This window comes from Pleurodeles waltl, chromosome 9 (assembly GCF_031143425.1).
Source record: "Pleurodeles waltl isolate 20211129_DDA chromosome 9, aPleWal1.hap1.20221129, whole genome shotgun sequence".
Lineage (NCBI taxonomy): Eukaryota > Metazoa > Chordata > Amphibia > Caudata > Salamandridae > Pleurodeles > Pleurodeles waltl.
This window is the reverse complement of record NC_090448.1, coordinates 406,868,205-406,889,336: the sequence shown is the minus strand read 5'-3', so window position 1 is coordinate 406,889,336 and position 21,132 is coordinate 406,868,205. Positions and strand designations below refer to the sequence as shown.

Sequence of the window (21,132 nt, the reverse complement as noted above, 5' to 3'; positions counted from 1 at the left end):
TCGTATGCGGTCAAGGTAGAATGACAATGCTCTTTTTGGGTCCAGCCAATGGAGCTTCTCCTGTGTCTTAGAGGGATGAGACAGAGCATAAAAGGCTGGCCTACGTGAAACAGGGTGACTACCTTCAGTAAGAAGGAAGCTCGAGTCTGTAGGACAACTATGTCTCATAAGAAAAGTAAGACCCAGATTAAGGTCCAATTGAGCCATGACGAAGGGAGCTGCAAGCAACATGTGCTGTAGACCTTTGAGGAACCTATTTACAATAGGTGACTTGAAAAAAGAGAAGGCTGATCTGAAGGCACAGAAAAACAGAATTAGAGGAAAAATAACCCTTCAAGTCCAGTGCCAAGCCCGGCTGGGCCAAGGTGAGTATAAACAAAAGAACTTGAGAAAGGGATGCAGATAAGGGATTAACCTACTTGTCTGTTCCATATGCCACAAATTTGCTTCAACAGCCGGTGTATAACGTCTTGTTAGGAGGACGCAGAGCTGCCAAGATAATATTACAGACTTTGGGCAGAAGGTCAAAAGCTGTCAATTTCCGCCACTCAGTCTTCATGCATGAAGGCAGACAGTTGACAGGTTTGGGTGGAGAACCCTTCCCTGCTGCTGTGACAGAAGATCCACCCCGAAGAGACAACCTGTTCGGAGGATCGATGGACATGCTCAATTGCTCAGGATACCAGACACCGAGCCCAGTCCGGAGCCACAAGGGTGACTTGGGCCAGGTCGTTCCTGATCTTCTTGAGAGTTCTTGTCAGGAGTGGTGTTAGTGGAAAGGCATTCAGCAATCCAGAGCTCCACTCGAGACTAAAAGCATTTCTGAGAGAGAGCTGCCTTGGAAACTCCAGTGCGCACAACAGATGACATTCCACACTCTCAGAAGTGGTGGTCAGATCTAACCAAGGCTCTCCCCGCTGCTTAAAGAGAGGTTGTCTGCTCTGGTGTTCAGAGAACCCACTGGGTGCTGAACCACCAGGGAAAAGCCCTGAGGTTCCAGCCATGTCCAGAGACATAGGGCCTCTCGGCAGACGGTCCACAGCCCCACCCCGTCCTGTTTGTTAGAGTACCATGTGGCAGTGGTGTTGTCCATGAACACCTGCACTAGCCTTCTGTTGATGGAGGTAGAAATGCTTCAATGCCAGTCATATTGCTCGAAGCTCCAACAGGTTGATGTGGAGCACAGCTTCCGGCGAAGACCAGAGTCCTCTGATCTCCACCTCTCCCAGATGGCCAACCCAGGAGTGATGCATCAGTCGCAACAGTCAGCTCTGGTTGGGGAAGGGAGAGGTGTCTGGCACTGACTCAATTGTGGGTCGTCAGTCTCCACTGCAGGCCTTTTGCAGTGCCCTCTGAGATCTGGCCCATGTTGGAGAGATTCCCCGGATGCCACACCCACTGGAATGTCAGGTCCTATTGTAGAGCCCCCATATACCAGCGAGCATGCATTACAAGCAGGATTTAGGAGGCCATAAGGCCCAGCGTCCTCACAGTCAGTCTCATCTTAATCCAGGATAGAGGCTGAAACATCTGTATCATAGCTCGAAAATCCTGGACTCCGGAGGATAAGCCCCAAATTGTCCAGTGTCCAGAACAGAGCCAATGAAAGGGAGGATCTGAGAACGGATCAGATGTGACTTTGACACATTGATAGTGAACCACAGCAGGTGCAGGAGGTTCCCCATAGTCTGGAGGTGGGAGACGACTGCCTGGGGCGAGCTCGCTTTCAACAGCCAATCATTGAGGTAGGGGAAGACTGGCACCCGTGATCTCAGCGGATGAGCTGCAATCACAGTCGTCACCTTGGTGAACACATGAGGGCGCTGGTATGGCCAAAGGGGAGCATGATGAACTGAAAGTGCTAGTGGCCTAACGTGAACCGCAGGTAACGTCCATGGCAGGTAGGACAGGAATGTAGAGGTATGCATCCTGCAAGTCCAACACTACCATCCAGTCTCCCAGGTTCAGGGGAGACAGGACCACTCAGGAAAAAAAAACTCTGACCCAATATGAAGCCTGGGGATAATTCTAAGTTAAGGAATCTGCTTCTAGAAGTCTCTATCAGATAGCTTTGGATCTCTGCAAAAATAAGGCAAAGTTGGCCTAACCAAGCTTGACTTTACTACATACTGTAACTGAGACTCTGGCACAAAGAGAGATCTGACTCAGAGTGTAACGTACAAGGGGAAAGACAGTGGTGCAGCTCCACATGCTGACTTTTCCTGCGATTAATCTGACCTGGACTGCAAAGGTTGACGTTCACAAAGGTGGGGATGGTCCCTGGTGGGAGTGCTGTTAAGCACGTTCTTTGTGTCCAGTAGTAGTCAGTGTTTCTGTACAGTGTGCTAACCCAAATAGTGATATTCTGCAACTGACTGAACAATTGGTCACCTGATGCTCTCAGGTTAGCAGAGCTGGGCAGTAAAGGTTTGTCAAGATGGAGGATGTGAGAAATTCATAATCAGGATGACCAAGTTAATTATACTCAGTAACTTCATTATACACTTGATACTTTACCTTAGAAAAAGAAAGTGACTTTATTTACCAGGCTAGTAAATATCTGCATACAAAAAACAGCTTCTGCTTGCCCCACTAGATGTATGATTTGCTTCAGATCAGCTTAGGGATCTCTCATAACATTTGCAGCCTTAGATTTATTGAATGCTAACATCTCACAAAGTGGATGAAAGGTTGGCAAAGGACACACAGCACAGTACTCAGGGCCCAACTCATGTTTAAGACCAATCTGGAGTAGCACACAGACACTGAGGTCAGAATGAGAGGTGTAACCATCTAAAACAGAATAAAGGCCAGAGTAAAAATGCACCAACCCTAAAACTACGAATCCCAAAATACCACACCCTACCAACTACTCTGAAAAGTCCTGGTACACTCCATATGTTAGTGGTGGTGATGTCCTGATTACCTTGTGTCTGGCCACCGGAGCCCGGGTATGAAGACAATCTATATTTCAAAGTCACTTAAGTCCAACAACCAGGTCAGGACCCAATTGGCAGTGTTGATTTTTGGTAGCACTAGCTTGACTAGTGAAAGTTAACTAGGTTGATGTCTTGTATTCATTTTACATTTAGATGACAAGCAACAGAATCTAAAAAATATAACACTTTTGTCTCATTCATTCAATAAGTGGTTATGTGATAGCCGTGACAAACTCATACCCGTTCAAAATTTAAGTGATAGACCTCGGAGAAATTTGTCACCTTGGTACACTCAACAACTACTTGAACTTAAAAGGAAGTGCAGAAGAGCAGAAAGGAAGTAGAGACTCGATCATGAAGTATCATCGAAAGTAAAATATAGGACCTTGATTCGTTCTTACCATAATGAAATAAAGGAAGCACAGACAAAATATTATGCATCAAAAATTGAAGCAGCAGCTAACTCCCCAAAATAAATTTTTAAATCACTCAAAGATCTTATTAAGACTCCTGAAAAGCCATGACACATGGAGGATCCACAAGCTCAGGTGGACAATCTAGCAACTTTTTTTCACAAAAAAGTACAGGATATTTATTTATCCTTTTCTAATATTTATACAGGAGAATTTAAGGCTAGAGCACATAGGGTCAAGGCAAAAAGCATTTTTTTTTATAATTTTACATCAATTCACAGAGAGACAGTAACTCAATCTATGGGCTCCATCAAATCAGGTTCACCATTGGACCCAGCAATGCCTCAGTTCCTCTCCTTGGACTCGTCAATACTAAGCCCGGTGATTGTGGATCTAATTAATTTTTCACTTCAGTCAGGCACAGTTCCAGATCTCTGGAAGCAGACAATTGTTAAGCCCCTTCTGAAAAAATCTAATCTGGACCCAGAAATTATGAATAATAACTGTCCCATTTCTTTGTTACCCGTTATAGCCAAAATAGCCGAAAGGCATGTACAGGGCCAACTCTCCTTTTTTTTGGAGGAGAATAAGATTCTTCATCCGACACAGATGGGTTTCAGGCCACGACGTGGCACTGAAACTGCATTAATAGCAATTACTGAAAAAGCCAAATTGCAACTTGACAGAGGGATCGAAACTGCAATTGTTCTGTTAGATCTCAGCGCCGCGTTTGACACAGTAGACCTGGATGTTCTAATGGAAAGGCTACAAGAGTCGGGAATAACTGGTACCGCTCTTGATTGGCTTAATTCCTTTATTAAGGAAAGATCCTATCAGGTACTAGAAAGTTCTTGCTATTCCAAATGTATTTCAAGTTGCTGTGGAGTTCCGCAAGGTTCGTCCCTAAGCCCGTTGTTATTTAATATTTAAATGCTTTCACTCGCAGAGATTGTCCAATTATTTGGCTTGAAACTGATTTCCTACGCTGACGACACACAACTTCTCGTCTCCTTGTCCAATAAGCAACCTGACTTCAGGACAGCGCTTGGACCCTGCTTACAGGCAGTGGCTGAATGGTTGGCATCCAGTAAACTAAAATTCAACGATGCAAAACTGAGGTGATGTTCTTTAGACATCCCAAGAACCCCTTAGTAGGGTCCACAATAATAGAGGGGCTAGGTGCACTTCCACCGCCCAAGGACCTTGTAAAAAGTTTGGGAGTCTGGTTGGACACCCTCCTGACAATGGCCCAACATGCTAACAGAACAGCGGGAACTTCCTTTGCACTCCTGAGGATGCTCAGGAAGACACTGCAATTCTGCTCTTTACAGCTAAGAGATTAGTTATCCAGGCCATGATAGGCACCCGGCTTGATTACAGGAATGCCTTATTTACAGGATCTCCCCAATATGTGATAGACAGACTACAGAGGGTCCAGAATGTTGCAGCACGAGCACTTTTGAACATTCCTAAACATCAGTCTGTACGTAAGGGAATCTTTGCTACATTGGCTTCCTGTCGCCAAAAGAATTCAATTTAAAACCCTATGTTATATGTACAGAGCCCTACATAATCTCAGTCCTGAGATGACCAGACCATTAGCCACCTTTTATATACCAGGAAGACAATTGAGATCCTCCTCGGCTAGTCTGGCTAAGGTTCCAAGAGAAAGAAAGGCAAGATGGGGATAAAGAACCTTGTCCTTTCAAGGAGCAAAATTATGGAACAGTCTGCCGATGAATATTCGAGCATGCTCACAGGAAGTGACATTCCGTAAAATTTTGAAAACATGGCTATTTAGAGTTTGAAGTATCTGATGTTATGCTTCTTGCGATCAGGTTGTCAGCATAAAGCGCTACGAGGCCTTCGGGCAGATAATGCGCTATATAAAATCTTATAACATAACAACATAACAGATGCCTGTATCTTGAAAGCTAACTTTTGTGGTCATGTTTTTTAGTGGTTGGGGTACCCACATGACCATGGCACCCACAACAATAACTGATTTCATGATAATAGATAAGGACCTGGTTCTTTTGGTTTTGGTTTGGGTAGTGACTGTGACTACAAATGTCAAGATCTTTGGAACTATTTTGGACTGTGAAAATGCACCCTCTCAAGAAAGGCAGGAGACATTGCAGGTCTCTCACCGAAAGTATGCAGTTCTAGAGATTCTTCATTTCTTCCTGGGCAGCTCGGTTGCAATGAACAGTGGCTCCATGTAATCTTAGTAGAAAATGTACTCCCACAAGAAGGGTATCTATAAAAGTTAGTATTTCTGAGGTGGACATAGCCAGCTTAAACAAACAAGAGCACCATTTTGTGAAACATACTCGGGGTCCAAATGGACCACATAATTTAACTGTCTAGCTATGAAACAAACATCCAACAAAAATCTTCATAAATCTCCCGGACATGACAACAAAGGACCCCAGTTCTTTATTGGGGATAGAGGGTTGTAGGCTCCCCAGAGGGGTACATGTAAAAAGGACTCATCCACAGGACTACAATCATGCAGCCACCCAGTGCTTAATTTCAGCTGGTGGTTGCTGGTGGGGATACCAGCACTTATTTCTGGCGCCATCACTTATTTTTCGCATCAGGCATTTACTGTGAGCAAAAGACACATATGGGAAAGACGGAGAAAGAGAAAGATGGAAAAGCGCATAAAGGGTGAAATCAGAAAGCTAAAAGAGTGAGCTGAAGGGATAGGGAGTGGCTGTATATGGATTAAAGAGGCCCAAGATGGCTTTAGGATTACGCTGCCTCATTATTCCATGCTCGTACATTTAAATGCAGCAGTGACGTGTTTCAGAGGAAAGCTTTGAGCACTGGCATGTTTTTACTCACACATTAACCACTGCAGCCACCACTACTGATGCACATACATCATCCACCGAAGATATGCCTGGAACTTCTCAGTGGCTGAATTCAAGAATAGGAACAAGGGGTAAAATAATGAAGAAAAATCAAAGATACAAAAATACATCAGACTGGTGTTCTACATAGGAAATATGTCAGTGTGAGAGAAGGTTTTAATCCACATCGGAAACATGTAACTGGCGAGAAGTCACATACACATAGGAAAGTTGGGTCATGACACTGGCAGTGTAGGATAATGCTATAGCTTTCTAATATGATACAAAAAGTCCATCACAAAGAGGCTATTTTCAACAAAAGTGATGCTAGAAGCCCAGTATCTTTCTTTCATAAAGGACTGACATGTTACATGTGGTCTGCCAAAGGGATATTCACCTTGACGTAAGGAGACAGTGAAGCCAACATGAACATCTACGAAATAACCAACATTGGAGATGACAAAGTTATATATAACAGAGCTTGCCGAAGCATGAAGATTTTCTTAGAACAACAAGGCTCAAAGTCAAGTGCAATGTTAAGAATGTGTTCTCTGTAGATCAGTGAAGGATATGAGAGTAGAGTTAGGCCTGGAATCACTAACTTTAGTTTAAACACCTACTAAGGAGTTTGCAAAGGGGTTCACCACCCTGGTGCACGGATGAACATAGGTGAGTGTGACTAACCAAGAGGTTCAGAAACACAGGAATGGGCAAGTAGGTGTATGAGGTTTATGTGACAAAATCCTGGTCTGTACACATTAGTATAAACAACACTATAAAAACCACACTCAATGAAATGTAACAAAACACGTCCTTCCTGCACCTGGGAACAGCAGATCAAAGGAAAAGCAACAATATTTGTACGACTGTAGATGGTAATAAAGTCAGTTTACCAGTCAAACCAAAAAGTGCAATCCTTTTCCCAAAAAGGTAGGGAATTTCTTACAGAACGTTTGCTACTGTAAATTAGATAGTTTGCTGGGAGGATGCAGGTGTCAGAAAGGTATTGTGTAGGAGGCCCTGCAGGAGCAATAGAAGTAGAAGACAGCGTTGCACAACGGTTGCAGATGGCAGCTGCAGCAGCCAGAGAACCAACCTAAAGTGAGTGCACAGCCAATGACGTTAAGTAGTAAAGAAAGATGTAGCTGGTGGTTTGGTTGCCACTTTGTCTCTGGTAAAAGACCAATACCTAGGTTTCATTTTGAATGGAACCAACAGCAGGTGACACGCTATAATGGCTATGCAAGCACAGAGTTTGTCATGAATAATACAAAATCTAAGCAACAGTTAATAAATGTTGTCACTCTCAGAATGAATGGTCTCTTCTTCTATGGACTGGGGTGGTGGATTGCCACCGCAGTACTCCTAGCACAGATGAAAAAAAAAAAAATCCTACAGATTTTGTTCAGGCCATCAGATGGATGCCAAGTGGGGTGGGCATAGCCTCAAACTTGCTTGGTACTGACTGGATGATAAAGAAGTTAAGGCTGCCAGCTCAAAGGTCTTTGTGGGTGCAGTAGAAGAATGCCCACTGCAGTCTGAGAGAAGTCCCTTCCTACCCAAATACATTTCAGGTGTCTTAGAAGTGGCTCAAGCTAGCATACAAGAAGCAGTATGAAGCACAGTCTCTGCGGGAAGGATTCCTACATTCTCATAATCAGATCTATGTATGATCTCAGTTTTTAAGGTTACAGTTAGGCTCCTTAGCCAGTTCCAAGAGAAGGTGGGCAGTTCAGACCAAACTTATTATACAAGAGCCCACCGTCAAAGTGGAGTGCTTGTGCTGATACCAGAAAGTCATTTCAAAGCAGAAACAAATCAAAAATACATTTTGTCTCATGTTACTGTTCATGTATTCTGATGTGCGGCCAATCAAAGTCTGGATGTGTTCCAGAGCACAGCAACCATTAGGAGGCCTATCCACATGAGGCTACATGTCCCTTTCCCCATGGAAGAAACCAGAATGACATTTGAGCACAGAGCGGACCTCTCCGGCCTGCTCAGTGTCCCTTCAGTGTGACTGTACTCACCTTGGAGCAGAAGAGTGAGGAGAAATGCGGAATCGGAATGTGCAAAGAGACTAAGGACCCCTCACTGAAGTTATTTTTTGGAAGCCTGTACGGAGATCGCAAGTAGTCATACTGTACACAGTATCCCTTAAACTATGAGACTTCCAATTTCAGAGGAATGTACATACTAGTTTGTTTCAATTTCAAGTAAACAGTTTCTCAAGTCTACAATGGCCCTTTGATGGGATCAAGGACTCACCTCCCTGTTGGCCTGGTCTTGGAATGTCTGCAAGGCTCGTTCCAGTCTGCCCTTTTCCAACAGCAGAGTGGAATTCAGTTTCTCCATTGACTCATTACTTGCTCTCTCCTGGCGAAGTTCCTCCTCTATTCTTTCCACCTAAATCCAAAAGGTTGGGAAAGGCCCAAAACAAGAGGAAGAGATAATGGACATTTAAAAAAGAGAAGGCAATTAATTCATGATTTCAGATAATCTATCTAAAAAATGGAGACAATAATTACAAAGTGAGCATAGCACCAGACCAGAAACAACTCAACAGACACAAAGAAAGGAGCATATGCTCCCAGCACCCGCTCTCCTACTTGCTCTCTCTTGCACCACATGTAGGACAATTTGGTGATCATGTCCATTTTTAACCACCTGCATCCAAACAGCATCGAAAAAAACATATTTCAAAAAAACAAAACACATGCGGACATAAAGTATAACACTCAAACAAACCGATAGACTAAAGAAAAGTGCATATCTACCCGCACCAACATCAAAGACTCTTGCAAACACATCTGCTGAGAAACACAAAAAACACTTGTGAAAACCAAGCAGTTCATAGAACCATAATCATTGTCCCCAAACCCACTTCTCAGGTCAATGCTAGAGACAATCAGACAAGAAAACACAGACAAATTCACTAATAACAGTACAACAAACATCCTCATCGAACACAAGTGAGCAATGTATGACATAAAAAAATGAAAATTAAAAAATATATATTATTGCAAAAAAAGTTGCAAGACTAGACAACACATGCCATATCTAAAACTGCAGGAATGCACACATAAACGAAATTACTTCCCACAAAGATCATTATTAAATAAATATCTAATTAAAAAAAAGCACAGCCTAATTTATAAAAAATAATAATGCCTGTGCCCAAAGTTTTGCTCAGAAGCCCCTGGAGAAGCACTATTAAAGATCAGGGTGTCAAATATGAAGACTGCTTAGTCCCAATTTCACTTGGATCGCTAATCTACCACAGACATTCCCTGCCCATTTATCTCATCTCACTCCTGCTGGCTCGTTTCCATCCCTTTACCGCTGTTTTTCTACCTTTCTCTTCCTTCTTGTTTCCCACTTTTGTGGGGGGGGGGGGGGGGGGGGTTATGTAAAGTTGAGGTTTTTTAGGTACCATGCCAGCACAATGATCATCAGTAACGAAACATTCTAAGAAAGAGAAGCACATTCCACGAATCAACTACCATTTCAAATGACAGTCTGTCCTCTCTTTAGAAGAGAAGAGTATCTTGATGACAAAGTTACATCCTAGATCTCGTTCATAGGTATCTTCATTAAATGTATAAGTACTGAAAATATCTGCCTACGTGCAGAACTCAGAACACACTTTCCAAAGGCATCTCTTTTTAATGTAAATAACGCTTTTTTTTCAAAATGGTCAACTTTAATTGGATCGAAACGTCAACACTTATATTGGGTTTTATTAACCTGCCAGTAAAATATTCCAGTTTCAGAAACATCGTCAGTAACAATTATGCTGAGATTTTCTGGCTTTTCGGAAACACCAGTTCTAAAAACAAAAGGTAAGCAAACAAATGAAACAGACAGACAGGGACCCATAAGTAAAGGAACTTAACTTCATTACTTTAAGGCAGTCAGAGTATCCCAAAAACCAACAGTACCACGTAGTATCAATTATCCACAGTTCATTTATTGCAGCTGTGGGTGTGGTGGAGGGAATACAAATGGGCTGGTGAGGAAGGATATGTTAAATATGAGGATATAAGGGACACGAATATACTTAGGTTGGAAGAGAGAGGGAAAATAACCACTGGCGTAGCGAAGGCCCCCCACCCCCATGCAAAGTCCCTGGACCTCCCAGACACAGTCAGGGGCCTGCCGCCCGTCTACATTGTAGTGTGCTGAGGGGGTCCCTGGGGTTTGGGGGCTGCGGGAGCCTTTGTTACGTCACTCACTGAGAATAACATAGAAAATTGGAGAGAGGTAGTTTTCAATAAAGGGTTTCTACTGCAGAGTTTCAAATGACATTACAGACAAGAGTCTATTTGATGTTACTTTGAACCCCTTTGTGGATAGCAACCCGGCTCTTGACTGCTACCCCTCTACACTTCTGTCATTCACCTTCCATCATAGGACAGGCATTGAATGGAATAACTAGCTCCTTAAAAAATGCAGGCGAGAATCACTACACAAGCGATTTAAGGAACAAAGCAAAAAAGATGCTTAAATATAAAGCATGCTCTGGAGTCAGAGTCATCATAGTACTTTCTGGCACTTTTTATGGATGTACTTAAATGTTGTTCTGCATATCTGACTAGTAGGGCCATTTCTGAGAACAGAATCAGTTCCTGGCCTGCTCCTTGCTGAATGAGCATGAAGCGTAGCTGGAGAGTGTTTGTTTGGCACACCAAAATCCTCTGTGCAAAAGAGGATCGACAAGGGAAGAGAAACATATAAAGACATCATTTCATTTTTGTGAAATTCCGAAGGCATGTTATGTACTAAACGGTTGGGTCAAAAGAAACCTTATCCACCGATGGGGCAATGCAACGGCCAACAAGTAAGCGAATTTTTAAGATGGGTTTTGGAGAGCAGGCTTCAGGGCCGGACTGGTCGTAGCGGGCACTGGGTGTTTTCCCAGTTGGCTGGAAGGGTGGGGGCCGGTTTTGTGACTGGTGGCCGGTTTTGCAGCAGTGCTGCTAACTCGGCCTCCAAAACAGCAGCATCACCCCTTATGAGGTCTTAAAATTGTGCGTGGTACCTTTGCACACACAGTTTTAAGACCTAAATGTGCGAGCAAAGGTACCAAGCTAAACCTCCCCTCTTCCTCACCCCCTTCTCCCCAGGGGCTGGTCAGAAAATTTGCCAGGGCTCCTTTGAGTTCCCAGTCCGACCGTGGCAGACTTGCACATTGTTTCAAATGGAGAGACATCAGTTTGGAAAAGACCATGTTCAGTTTTCATAGAGGAGATAGACTTCTCATCTGAGTGTAGACTATAAGCCCCTAAGGCATGAACCTTGATGGAAGAGAATGGTATGCCAACTTGGCTAAGTTAGGAAAGTGTGGAGGAACCATTCACCTTAGCATACTTTGGGTCGATGTTCTTGTACAACCACAATATACATAATACACCGATTTTACAGACAAGGCCTTAGTCTCAGTCAGGAGGCCCATTTAGTTTCTGGATGAAGTTTTAAATATCTGACCTGCAGGTATTCAGAGGCAAATATGTCAGCTTCAGCAAAGAGAGGATTTGATGGTCAATGCAGCTGGTCATTAGAGAAAGATCATTTGGTCCGTACAACAATCTCACCTGTGGCACACTTAATAGGTGAGGAACCTCTGGAAAACTCTTAGGGTATGGCTGCATAAGTGCTGCCAGGATCAGTGTTGTTCTTACTATGAGCAACACATTTGCTCAAGAGGAATTATACAAATATCTAAAAACAAGTTGCATGAAAAGTTAATTAAAGGGTATTTTTCTTGGAGCGCATTTCTGCATATCTGGTTTGAAAGTCTCTGCATTTTTTTATTTTCGTAATTTTAAAGAGATCCCATAATAGGGATCTCATTCTCAAGCCTCTTAGTTTGGAAAGATTTGAACGTCTACTTTAAGCTCCAGCAAGTTAATATGAAAATGTCTTTCTCTAACCTCATCAGGCACCGTTGAGTCGCGCAATGCGGCTGCTGTACCAAAAGCGGCACTTGGAATAACGGAGCAACAGAACCAACACCTGTTACTTTCACTGCCTGACCACGAGGTCCAGGCCCCAGGTCTTCTATTATATCCCCTGCACATGTCATGGCTATTACGATTGGAGCCACACGTGAAGGGGTAACACACTGCTCTCCCCTCCGTCATGTTACAAGTTGGGATGACCCATCCCAACATAACATTCCTCCTTTACAAAAACAAAACTAAAAGATAATCCAAACACAAAATAAAACAAAACATGTTAGGCCCAGCACTGGGTGGGCACCAACAAGTGTAAACATCACATGCACAAATTTACTTCACATAAGTCAGGTCACCATTGCAAGTTGGGATGACCCATCCCAATATAACAGACACTGAGGGGAACTGTTTTCAGGAGTCCCAGGACATGCAGGGGTTACCGAAATCAAAACCTGATCACCAAGTACACCCATTTAGCACTTGATTCACAAAGCAGGAAAGTTGAAAAGTCTGTTTACTCAGATAGGCAGCGTAAAGTCGGATAGCAGTAAACAATCATCGAAGATAGCAGGTTTTTAATGACCGGTATATCCCAGCTAGGAAGGGCAATAAAGCTAACAGAATGTTCTGCCACTAAAGGGCAGAATGTTCTAATAAATAAAACAAAGGCCTCACAGAGCGCAAGGAGCTTGGAATCCCCTCAAGCTCTGTGAGGCTTTGTTCACAGCTGCTGCTGTGAGAAAAACATTGGAGTGTTGGAGCTCTGGGCTTTTACTAGCCATTATAAGACCGACGCACTTCATTGTTTTCAATTGAGCTCCCAACATTCCAATGTCCTAACAGAAGTTAACAAATCACTGCCCAATCAGTACTTTACAAAAAGTATTTCCATTTAAGCAATCAATCCAAATATATTTCTATAATTTAGAGCTGGCAATTCTTACAGAACGTATGGGAACAGTATCTACTATAGATAAGGGGATTCGGTTATGACAGTCACTGTACTCTGGGCAAATACACTGGGGTGAAGAATCTCTGGAGTACTAGGGGAAGTGCCAGCAGATCAAATATGATTCATAATAATGAACAAGGCCCAACAGTTTCTCTCTGCTCTGCCCTCCTGTCAAGACTCTCAAAAAAAGCTAGGTGCGCTATACACATTAATCATGTTCTCAATTAAAACTCTACAATAGAGACTTACCTCACTATTGGAGACACTAGCCTTGTTGTAAAAATACAACTTAAATTTGCATTATTTTAATAATGTATTGACACACTGTTACATATATTAATCAGATGTAACACATTAGGCAAAATATGGACAACACATAAATACATAATTGAGACTTATTGTTACAGTTCTGAATTACATCTTATGATCCCTGAGTATTTTATTTGCTTGAGTGCTTCAAAATGATTTTGTCAAAATGAGTCCACTCTTGTAATAGTTCCCAAAATATCAGAATCTTGCTTTATGGGCGACAAACAATTCATAGTTGAAAAATATTTTCAGGAATTTGGGAAGCTAGCCGATGCGTTTCGACCCGCATACCCTTGGCCTCCTCAGGACAGTTGACAAGGATTAATTCGACTCACCAAATCCAATGCATCCATTCCAGTTGAGACACCCTTGCTTTGGCAAAATGCTGCTACCAGGGCTATGGAGAATGAATCTGTTTTTTGTGCCGCTAATGTGAGCACCACGTGGCTGTAACCTCTTGTTAACCTTCGATTTCATAATACCTTTCTGTCCCGTCCAAAGTCTGTATGCTCCATTGGGGCACGCCACACCTGCTAGGGTCACTGTCAGCAGTTGCACACTGCCACAATGAGGTGCTTTGATATGGGCCTCTGAGCATAGAGATTGGTGCTACTGTCTTTGTCCAGCAGAAAGTTTTGTGCTCTAGTGATAAGTCTGCAGGCACCTGCTTTTGGGTCACAAAATCCAGCATCAGTAAAGAGGCGGCTGCATCATAGTCGTGGTGCACGTGGCTTTGTAGTTTGGGTTTTGATTTGGAACCAGGTACTATTCAAGACCCAAAAAACACTAAACTTCCACCATGGGTCACATCAGTGATGCCTTCTTCCAGGTCCACTCTCTTGACAGTGCTTGCAAGTTTTTTCTTGTAATTCGACTGCAGTAGCGGTGATCTTCTACCAGTGCTGAAGTACTTCACAGTTCCAGGTTTGGCTTCTTCAGAACTCACTCTTTCGAGTTCCTGCCCTGAATCTTCCAAACCTAGGTGACAGTGTGGATGCCTCTGCTGGGGGTGTGTTTAGAACCAAAAGCCATACCCACAGAACAGTTGTGCATTTCTCTCCTCTTTGGGCATAGTTAATCAGCTCTGTTCTTGGGCACAGTGTAGACATCCTCTCCAGGCGTACTTATCGAGTTTCCCCAGGCTACAGGTTCCAATTCTGGCGTAGGTTATTGGTGGTCATTAACAAAATCCTGGCAAGCTAAAGATTCTCCCAGTCTCCACTTGTAGTCGGTTCCCAGTAAATCTTCCCATACTGACTGGACGTTTCCCTGCCATATTTATACCAAAGTTGTAGACACACTTTGTGCATTCCAGTAATTTAGTTTTACATGTTCTGAGCTAAGAGTATCCTCTAAGAGGAAAGATGCAAAACGAGAGCACTAAAGGGAAGATGGTTGTTCCACTCATCTACCTATTAGTGGGTGGTGGCTCGCACAGAGACCAGAAAAAAACAGAAAACACTACGGGAAATCTCCCTTATTTTAAAGGGGGAAATGTCTCCTCTTTTAAACCCTCTACAGTCTGACCCACTACAGATATCTCCATAGTTTCTGAAAAGGACCAGACAATTCACATCAACTGTCATGGCTCTCTTCACCTCCCCTAGTTTAGTTACCACTGTATTTTGCTACAGTCAAAACAGAAGCCACCATGACCGCAAGCACCACATATACTATACTCTTCTTAGTCACATAGTTGCTCACATATGCATCATCCATATTGTACAAGGATGGGCGCAGGGCATTGTTGTACTGGATTTGCAGAGAAATTAAACATTATAATGCACAATGGTTCGTATTTTCTGGCCTTCTTTCTAAAAACATAGGCAGTGGGGTTAAAACTGAAAAAGGAGCAGGAGAAAGGGACTTACAGAAGGAAGGAGAAACAATGAAAGGAAGGCAGAGCAAGGAAGGTGGGGACAGGTGTCTAGTAGTACAGGGATAATGGCTGTGGAATGCCCGCCGACTTATCTTAGGGCAGGAGAACTACCTACTCTTCAGAAAATGTCAGAAAACAGAACTTTTAGACCAAGCTCATATGTGAACCACAAGATGCATCGATGAATAAAGACAGATGCTTGGATGGAGCAGTATCAGTGTAGTACTTCCATTTATTCTCTCTATCCTACAACCTGGATAATGTTGCTGGTAAATGCAATACATGACTCCTTTGGTTTCCTTCACTTCTAAGTGATATCTGCTGACGACCAGTTACGGATTACGATTGCAAGGAAGAAGGGGTTTGGACTCAGATACAAAAAAAACTCAGTTTTCATAATTATAAAGATACATGTCCAATCAGTGGTATTTCTTTGAAAATGAATATGCTTGAAATATCACAGTCCAAAACGAAGAGGGCAAAAGTAAAAAGCCAGTGGCCTCAACCATTGTCAATACTTTTCTATGGATCCAAAATATGACTCAATGGATGGTATGGGGGTGGCTTTCCATACACTTCTAAAAGGAAAGGGTGCAGAACTTCAGAATTACTATTTTGTTGATGCGCCATAGACAAAGGTGGTAGCTGAGTCTTAAATAAAAGTACTAGTGTTTATTTAGGTCAAAAGAGCTCAGCATGTCGAACACTCCTGCCCCACACCATACGACTAAAAGATCCGTTAGGTAAGTCACCTTCGTGGGAAAGAAAGGGAGTGGGTTTCCTCGACTTTTCAAGTAATGAGTGACTGGGCAAAAGGTTTCAAAAATCCACCTGTGACCTAAAGTGATACTTGGTGAACTGTCAAGTGTGGCTACTACTGGGGGCGTGGCTTGGCTCACGCAAAGATGGCCGCCATCTATGCAAACTCCGTGGCTCTGCAAATTAAAACTCCTACAATCCGGACATAATCCGGCGACATCCTGCCCTACGACAAAGGGCTCAAGACACTGCTCGCACGGCTGCTGTGTGTGACGCCATGGGGGTCCAAATATGGCCCGGAGGAACCCCACAGCGAGAGGAGTTGAATTGCGCTCCGGGAGAGGAGCAGAGTGGGTGCCTGTCCCGCTGGCAGAAGGGCTTTTGAGCGGCAGGACCAGATGCTGATCTTCGGACTGCGAGGCTCCCAGAGGCCACACAAAGCCAACGGAGAAGACTCACCCAGGCACCCTGGTAAAGTGGTAAAGGGGACGAGGCCCAAGGAGTTGGGTGACTCGAGCTGGCTGGGGTGGAAGAACGCGTGGCAGTGAACGGCCCCCTGTGTGAGACTGCCGGGTGTCTGGACCCAGTGATGGGGGGGTGGAGGGGTGGGAGGGTGGAGCAGGAGGGAAGGCCCGCAGCAATAGAAGGAGAGTTCCGGGGCCAGTGGATGAGACTTTGAGGGGTTTGAGACAGCATGTGTGTTGAGTAGCTGAGCTACAGAGGCCTGCGTGACGAGGGATACGCCCTGGCCGATGGGAGAGAGCAGTAAATGGGCCAGGGCACACGATAGGGGCGACCATTGAGGGCGAGCACAGAGGAGGACAAGCCCTAGATGGAGGGGAGTGATGTGCTTGTGCCCCTACTTCTTGGCACCACTGACGGGCACTTTTGGCAGTGGATAACTGGCGCAGAGGGAGAGACCAGAAGTCCTACATCCGGGCCGACTAAGAAAGAACAACCTGGCCTGCAGCGAAGGGGGTCTGTAGGGGGGTGCACGATCAACTGAGGCTTCCCAGAGCATCCACCCCAAATAGGGAGGCCGCAGCGGAAAAACTTTGAAATAGGAGAGTAAGCGAAGGGGCTCAGGAGAGTAGGAACGACGCAGGAGGCAAATAGTCAACACAGAGAGGCAGGGCAGAGGCTTGCTTTGCCGCAGATCATGATGAAACCCAAAACCCAAGGCAACCAGCAATTGAACAAAATGGACAACTGTGCAAAAGCCAAACAAGCCTCGACTTTGTTGGAGCAAGACTTAGCCGGATTGGGTGCATTGGAATCTTCGCTGGGAGCTATAATGGGAGCAATCTCAGATCTCAAATCCACCCTTGAGCCCAAGTTAGACACAGTGACGGCGGATGTCCCCTCCTGTGCGCGGATCTACAAAAGATGGCGGACAGGATGTCCACAGCAGAATCTGACATACAGACACTTAGGTCAACCTGCAAGAGATTGGAAGAACAAGTGCAAACCCTCACTGCGCAACACGCAACAATGGCGGCCAGGCTGGAGGACCAGTAAGGCCGAGCAAGGCGGAATAATATCAGGATAGTCAGGGTACCCGAAGGTGCGGAAGGGGCAAGTGTGGACCTCTTCTTGGAAGATCTTGTATCAAAAACCATCTACCCCAAGATGAATTTCTTCTCAGTGGAGAGGGCTCATCAGACCCCAGGGCCATCCCCGAGGCCAGGGGCTCCTCCAAGAACAATCATTGCCAGAATTTTAAACCACCGGGATCGAGATGCCATTCTACAGATGGCTTGCACCCGTGGGGACTTGCACTACGAAAATGTGATCATTGGGTTCTTTCCAGACTACACACTTCAAGCGCAGATACAGCGCCGTAGCTTCGACGAAGTTAAAAAAGCACTGCGCGCCAAGGAACTCAAATATGTGATGCTCTTTCCGGCAAAGCTCCGGGTGATAGCAGAGGGCAAATCCTGGTATTTTACCTCGCCAGCGGATATGTGGGACTGGATTGAAGGCTGGTGTCAGCGAGACCGGCGAACGTGTGAGAAAGGGAAAGAATAGCACACAAGAACTCAGAGGCAAGCTGGCTCTTCCGGACCGCCCCAAGACCATGGTGATCAGGGGGAAACGGAGAGAGACCGACCACCAGGCTAAGATACAGAGTGACAGTGGGCAGGATGATGCAAAGTAAACTGACTGATCAAACCGACAGGAGAAGATTTATCCGGCCACCGTTCGGCTTTTCTGAGTTAAGCCAGCCAACCCTTAACACATTTCATGTTACAGTTGGGGCAACAGGCACTCTGCAAGTTGGGAGGTGGCAGTTCTGATCCTACTATGCAGGGTAGCAGGGAGGGGAGGATCTAGTTGGGGAGCTGAGGGGGTTAGCTGTTCACAACTGTTAATGTTTATCTACAAAGAGCTCAGGGAACTGGTACTCAGGAGATAACAGAAAGCTTTGGTAGGGATTTTTGGGAGGGAGATCAGTCTACAGGGGCCAATGGTATTGAGTTGCGAAGACATTGGATCCGCCATGACGACCACTAAGGCGTTGTCATTAACGGTCATGACGTGGAACATAAATGGCCTCGGCAATAAAATTAAACGCACTCTAGTCCTACAGTATATCAAGAGACATACACCAGACTTAGTTTTCATGTAAGAAACTCATTTGAAGGGAAATCACCATAAGGCCTTGGACAGAATGGGTTACTTTATTTAGGTGTACTCCGGCTTCACTGCCGCTTCGAGAGGCGTGGGAATCCTACTGAGGAAGGCAGTGCTGTTTATTCCTGGTCCTATATGGACCGATCCACTGGACAGGTTTGTGGCCTGATCCGGAACTTGGCACGGATGGGCCATCAACTTGTGCTCTGTATACATCCACCCCCCCTAGACTGTACTCAGATACTTTTCCGGCCCTTGGGGCACTGCTGCTGCAGCTGCCCCCGGGGACTTTAATTTTAGGGGGGACATGAATGATACTACAGACCCAACGCTGGACCGGTCAATTCAGATGGGAGGGGGTGGGGTAGATACCATACTGCAATCCTTTGCAGATTCGTTGGGTCTAACGAACTTGTGGAGGGCCCATAACAGAGGTGCAAAGCAATTTACCCATTTGTTTGCATGTCACCAAAGCTTCTCGAGCCTAGGTTATTTATTTACCCACCACTCCTGTGTAGGTAGCTTCCACGGGACGACCCACTTGGCGAGGGGCATTTCTGATCATTCTCCGGTAGAGGCTACATTAAGGGGATCCTCGTGGGACACGACACAGATGCCCAGATTCATTCCCTGGTGTTTGAGAGAGGAAGGGTTCTCCAACCAGATACGTGACGGGGCAAAGAGATATTTCTCTGAAATTTGTGGGACAGTGCACTTGGTTAGTACACTCCGGGAGGGATTCAAGACAGTGCTCAGGGAGCAGGCCCCGGCATTGATAGGAGGCCACAAAAAGGAGCAGAATAGCAAGTACACACCTCTGGAAAGGGAGGTTTCTGACTTAGAGGCGGCAACACTTTGCGGAGGGGTAGTTGACCCACACCAGTGTCACAGGCTGACTTTAGCAGAAAGAAATGCAAGACTTGGGGACCCGAGTGGCACGGGCCCATGAACAAGTTACACAAAGGCGGATCTATGAAGTCGGATACAAGGCAAGCAAGCTATTGGCATAGTTAGAAAAAAGGAATAGCAGCAGGAACTGGGTTGCAGAGACTGGTGACGAGGGGGGAATAAGGTGCTCCAAGACTGAAGACATAGTAGAGGCCTTTGCCACCTAATATGAACGTATATACTCTTCCCAGACGACCACTACCCGAGAGGACTGTGAGGAACTACTGCAAGACCTCCCACTGGAGGAGTTGTCAGGGACTGATAGGGAGCTGTTAGATCAGGAACTGACAGTGGAAGAAGTACAACAGGCCTTGGGAGAGGTTGCATCAGGGAAGGCGGCAGGCCTAGTGGGCTCCCGGTGGAGCTCTTTAAGGGCATGAGAGATATTGTGGCTCCCCATATGCTGGAAATGTTTCAGGCAGCTAGGACGGAGGGAGTTCTTCTGGGGGACCAGGAACTCGCCACCATAGTGGTCCTACATAAAGAGGGCAAGCCCTGACATCTTGAGGCTCTTATTGTCCCATCTCCCTTTTTTAACACAGAAGTCAAGGTCTTAGCAAAGATTCTGGTCAACAGGCTACGTTCTCACATGGCTAAACTAATACATAAGCACCAAACTGGTTTTATGCCACATAAAAGCACTAGGTTAAATCTGAGGCGCCTATATGGGATCTTGAGCATTACAGGGGTCCCGGGGCAGAGGAGGCAGCGGTGCTCTCATTGGACGCCAGGATGGCTTTTGACAGCATCGAGTGGCCCTATATTCATGCAGTCCTGACCAGACTGGGGTTTGGACCCAAATTCTGTGCTTGGGTCCGACTGCTCTACAATGACCCCCGGGCGCAGGTCAGGGTGAATGGGGTAGGGTTGCCCCCTATCTCCATGGTTGTTTGCCCTGGCACTGGAACCGCTGGCCACATGGGTATGCCAGGATCTCCTGGTATGGGGCATACCCAAGGGGAACTGGTGAGAAGCCCGGATATCCTTGTACACCGATGATATTCTCTTATACATCACGAGGCCCCACCGGTCCGTAGATAGACTACTGCACATCTTCCAGCTCTTTGGCACCTATTCTGGGTATCAAATCAACTGGGACAAGTCCCTGGTCTTCCCTCTGACAGCCGGGGGCATCTCCCTGCCGGCGCGGTGCTTGGCCCCAGTGAGTATTAAGGGGTTTTCGTATTTGGGAATTTTTGTGACAAGGGACCCAACTGAGTTCCTCAAGAAGAACCTATATCTGCAACTGGACCGACTTGCAGCAGATGTCCTGCATTGGCAAAAGCTCCCCCATCTCTGATGGGCCGTGCCGCCCTGTTTAAAATGATGTCCCTGCCTCGTCTGCTTTACATGTTCCAAAATACCCCCAATATAGGGTACCTCCTGACTTCTTAACAAAGCTCAATAGGGAACTGCGCAGGATCCTGTGTCAGAGAGGAAGTACGCGTATATCCCTGGTGAAACTGCAGAAAGGAGTATACAAG

General features: G+C 45.3%; 1 protein-coding gene across 1 annotated transcript in view; it reads right to left on the bottom strand.

The window, feature by feature from the left end:
- Positions 1-21,132, bottom strand: part of LOC138259410 (girdin-like) — a 632,998-nt gene that overhangs the window by 354,056 nt on the left and 257,810 nt on the right. Inside the window, exon 14 of the mRNA XM_069207157.1 lies at positions 8,479-8,616. Within this exon, the coding sequence (XP_069063258.1) occupies positions 8,479-8,616 (138 nt within the window). The remainder of the gene's footprint in view (positions 1-8,478; positions 8,617-21,132) is intronic.